We start from the raw sequence: 4,221 nt of genomic DNA, 5'->3' as shown, positions 1-4,221 counted from the left end.
GTAGTCAAAGGTGATGGAGGTCCTGTCAGAGAGTTAGTTTCAGTAGTTAAAGGTGATGGAGGTCCTGTCAGAGAGTTAGTTTCAGTAGTTAAAGGTGATGGAGGTCATGTCAGAGTTAGTTTCAGTAGTTAAAAGTGATGGAGGTCTCCTTATCTGTCCAGACTGGACTTTAACTGCTCTTGAGGGTTTGACGACAGTTTATTCAAGGTTTTGGTGTCAAAGAGCTCTGCAGTGATTTACGCTCTGGGTCCGGCTGTTTTAATGTAGACATAGTACCGAATAGGTTGATCTCCATGCAGTTCTCTCGTCCACCAGCGTTGTTCGGTTCTCCTCTACCCCAGCTGACATAGTCAAACCTGGACCCGTCACTCCACATCCAAAAACCTTCCTGCAAATGAGTAGAAAAGTAGATTTTTATCAGCGACTCAAACCCCAGACGCTTCGGTCACGCTCCGAACAGCCTTGAACTGAAAACCTACGTTAAGAACTTGTTTTTTACACGTCTCTCTACAGGAAGTTTTCATTCCGTTAATTATTAACGTGAAAATATTCTTTGGCACTGACTTGTACTGCATCGCTGGCTCCGACCCAGGTTCTGGGGTGGTACCCTGTGGCTCTGTAGGCGAGGTTCCTCAGGAAGTCGTAGTCACTGCGGCTGTGGAAGGAGGCCAGATTTCCCCCGAGTCTGTGGCAGGTACGCTGAAGATGAAGACAACTTCCAAAATTAACAACAATAAACACAATAACATTAAAGAGCTGGAAACCACAGAGATGCTAAATTTTTTATTCAGCTACTCATGCATCTACAACCAACTTCTTCTTTCAGCTGTTCCCTCTTCAGGGGTCTCCAGGAGACTCCACTATGTCCTCACTGTCCTCTGTGTCCTCTGTCCTCACTCCAACTACCTTCATATCCTCTCTAACTACATCCATGTATCTCCTCTTTGTCTTTTTCCTGGCAGCTGCATTTCTAACATCCTTCTACCAGTATACCCACTTTCCCTCCTGTGGACATGTCCAAACCACTGTCCCTCCTGTGGACATGTCCAAACCACTGTCCCTCCTGTGGACATGTCCAAACCACTGTCCCTCCTGTGGACATGTCCAAACCACTGTCCCTCCTCTGAACATGTCCAAACCACTGTCCCTCCTCTGGACATGTCCAAACCACTGTCCCTCCTCTGGACATGTCCAAACCACTGTCCCTCCTCTGGACATGTCCAAACCATCTCAGTTTGTTTGTCTACTGGAGGGTTCCTTGTTCTTCATCTTTAATCTACTTTTGGATTGAACCACCGATCGGCCATCTTTATCTGTCATTTAATTATTCCAGATGTTTTTTCAAGGGGGGGCTGAGCCTGAAGAGACTAACAGGCACGTGGAGGAAACCTTAATATCCAGAGAAAATTTGCACACACTGCACACAGAAAGTCCCCAGGCCCAGACCGGAGTCTGAACCCAGGAGCTTCGTGCTGTGAGGCAACAGTGCTAACCACCAAACCGCCGTGCTGTTTAGCCAACTGACTGATGGGGTCATAAAGGAAGATTAAAACCATGAGCGACCAGCTCTGGTACCTCAGAAGAAGCCCAGTCATATTGATGCCGCATGAAGAGGAAGCAACGTTTTCCATGACGGGTCCACCCTGAGGGACAACTGCAGGGTGCTGGGAAATGATGGACTGGACGGAGCGGATGGACCCGATGGACCGGATGGGCCCGATGGACCGGATGGGCCCGATGGACTGGAGGGACCGGATGACCTTTGAGAAGAGAGAAACATGTGAGATGGATCTGAGGTTCAACATCTACCTTCAGTCTGAAAGGTTTCATTTTAGCTGCTCATCACGAGAGGTCATGAAACAAAACATGACGTCTGTCGGTGAAGCTGCTTTCTAGAAACCAACGAAGAAGAAATGAACTTCTGCACAACTAAAACTTTTAAATAGTATAAAACACAAAGAAGCAGCAAAACAAGCGTTTTTCTTCATGTCTGAAACGTTGCTAGTTTTACCTGAAGTTCATGACAACATGTATTCATGAATTTATCAATGGTGAATAATAATAACAATAATAATAATAACAACAACAATAATAATAATAATAATAATAATAATAATAATAATAATAGTTTATTTTACAACGCTGCCAGCAGGAATCCAGAAACACCCACCTGGTCTTGAACATCCGGCCTGTGGACGTAAAAACAAAAAGATCAGAGCTGAACGTACGGCGACTCAAAGTTTAAAACATTTACGCTCAGTGTGTTCAGCAGCTTCATGTTTTTTTAAAGCAGATGTGCTCGTTGGAATCAGTAAATGTATTTATATAAAATAAGCTTCTTTGTAATGTTCATCGTTTAATGTGTTTATTGTTGAATAAATAGACTCATTTATTGTGTGAAAGCTTATGAAGCATTCACACTATTGTTTTCCTGTTTATATTTATTAGTCCAGGTTTCTTTAAAATATTCCGTTTGTTTTTCAGCATCTAACTCATTCTGCAATTTTTGTGCTATTTTTACAAATCATAAATCAAAACGTTCAGCTCTTTCAGGACAATCCTGCTGTGACTTTTAGTTTTGGTGCAACTTTAGCTGTTTGTTTTAGCCTTTTCTGACTTTTTTTTCTCATAGAAAATAAACTGAGCTCATTTTACCTCCTTCACATCTTTAAATGCGTTTACGACCTTTTACTGCTCCTTTCACGTTTTGTTCTGCTTCGGCTTCTATCAGCTTCCTGGAGCAAATTTAAACTTTATTTCAGCTACTTTCAGCTGTTTTGTGCTTCTTTCAGATTCTTTTTGCTAACTAAAACATTTTTATGATTCTTCTAAGTTCTTCCTGCTAATTTCAGCTTGTTATGCTCCTTTCAGCTTTTTCTGATAGTTTCAGATTTTCTGTTATTGTAGCTACTATTTAGTTGTTAAGTTCAGCTTTTTCAGCTAATTCTACATTTTTGCACTCATTTCAATATTTTTCCAGACCTATTTAGCAAAAACGTGCTCTTTCCACTTCCTTCTTGTAGTTTAAGCTTTATTCTGCTTTTTAGCTACTTTTCAGCTGTTTTTTGCTCATTTTAGATTTTTAAAAGGTAATTTCCACTTTTTTGTGCTCATTTCAGCTTCTTTCAGCCCAACTAACCAAAAATATGCCCTTTCGGCTTTCTTCTGCTTATTTAAGCTTGTTCTACTTTTTCAGCTAGATTTTTAGCATTTTTAGCTAATTTCAGCTGTCTTCAGATAAATTCAAGTTTCTTGTGGTGATTTCTGCTACTTTCAGCCTAATTAATTTCTTTCTGCCAATTTCAGCTTGTCATGCTCATTTAAATTATTTCTGCTCGGTTAATCTTTTTTCTGCTCTTTCAGCTACTATTTAGCTGTTTTATGCTAAATTTACCGTTTTCAGCTAATTCCACATTTTTTAAGCTCATTTCAGCTCTTTCCACTTCCTTCTGGAAGTTTGATTCTGACTATTCAGCTGTTTTTGCTGTTGCTAATATCAGCTTTTTTAGCTAATTTCCTAATTTTTGTGCTCGTTTCTTCGTATTAAACCTAATTCAGTAAATATGGGTTTCTGCTTTCTTCTGCTAATTTCCTCCTGTTTTCCCTTTCAGCAACAATTCAGCCTGTTTTTAGTATATTTCAGCTGTTTTTCTGCAAATTCTTCAGCAATAAGCATTCACACTGCATCTTCACAGGAAATGTAATTTCTCTAGTTTCAGTTATTGTTGTTAAGAAACTCGTGCAGCAAGAATGTAAAAGTGTCAACGCAGGAGAAAAGTTCAGTTGATGTTTCGATGTTTCGGCTGTATTAAAGCCAAACTGTGCTTGTGGCACAGCTGGATCAGCGTGCAGCGTTTAAACATCTGTCAAAGCAGTCGCCTCCTCCTCCGACACGCTCTCGCTCGGTTCAGGCCGTCTACACACAAAACTTGTTTCATCAAACTTACGTCGGCTTCGTCCAAGAGTCCACAGCTCAGAACGAGGAGAAGCGTGAAGACAACAGCCGAAGCCATCTGCGGAGAGAACCATGACAGTTGGATAAAGAAACATTTCTGGCAGGCTTGTTTCTCACTGAACATCTGAGCCACACCATGAGGGTGAAACGAGCGCTGGCAGCCGTACCTTGCAGTGATTATCAGCCGAAGAGGTTCCAGTGGCAGCAGCTGGTGACTGGATGTCCCAGAGGAGGGAACACCGTGCTTTTATACGTTCACTTTGTCG

The 4,221-nt window shown here is 41.5% G+C and overlaps 1 protein-coding gene across 1 annotated transcript in view; it reads right to left on the bottom strand.

Annotated features, from left to right (window-relative positions):
• LOC119417390 (galactose-specific lectin nattectin-like) overlaps window positions 1–4,013 on the bottom strand; it is a 4,643-nt gene extending 630 nt beyond the window's left edge. The window contains exons 1-5 of the mRNA XM_037684592.1: window positions 3,948–4,013; window positions 2,165–2,189; window positions 1,576–1,664; window positions 565–699; window positions 277–388 (exon numbers count right to left, since the gene is read on the bottom strand). Coding sequence (XP_037540520.1) covers window positions 277–388; window positions 565–699; window positions 1,576–1,664; window positions 2,165–2,189; window positions 3,948–4,013 — 427 coding nt within the window. The remainder of the gene's footprint in view (window positions 1–276; window positions 389–564; window positions 700–1,575; window positions 1,665–2,164; window positions 2,190–3,947) is intronic.
• Window positions 4,014–4,221: the final 208 nt, after the last annotated feature.

Source organism: Nematolebias whitei, chromosome 11 (assembly GCF_014905685.2).
Source record: "Nematolebias whitei isolate Nwh7 chromosome 11, NemWhi1, whole genome shotgun sequence".
NCBI classification, from domain to species: Eukaryota; Metazoa; Chordata; class Actinopteri; order Cyprinodontiformes; family Rivulidae; genus Nematolebias; species Nematolebias whitei.
This window is presented reverse-complemented; position numbering and strand designations above follow the sequence as displayed.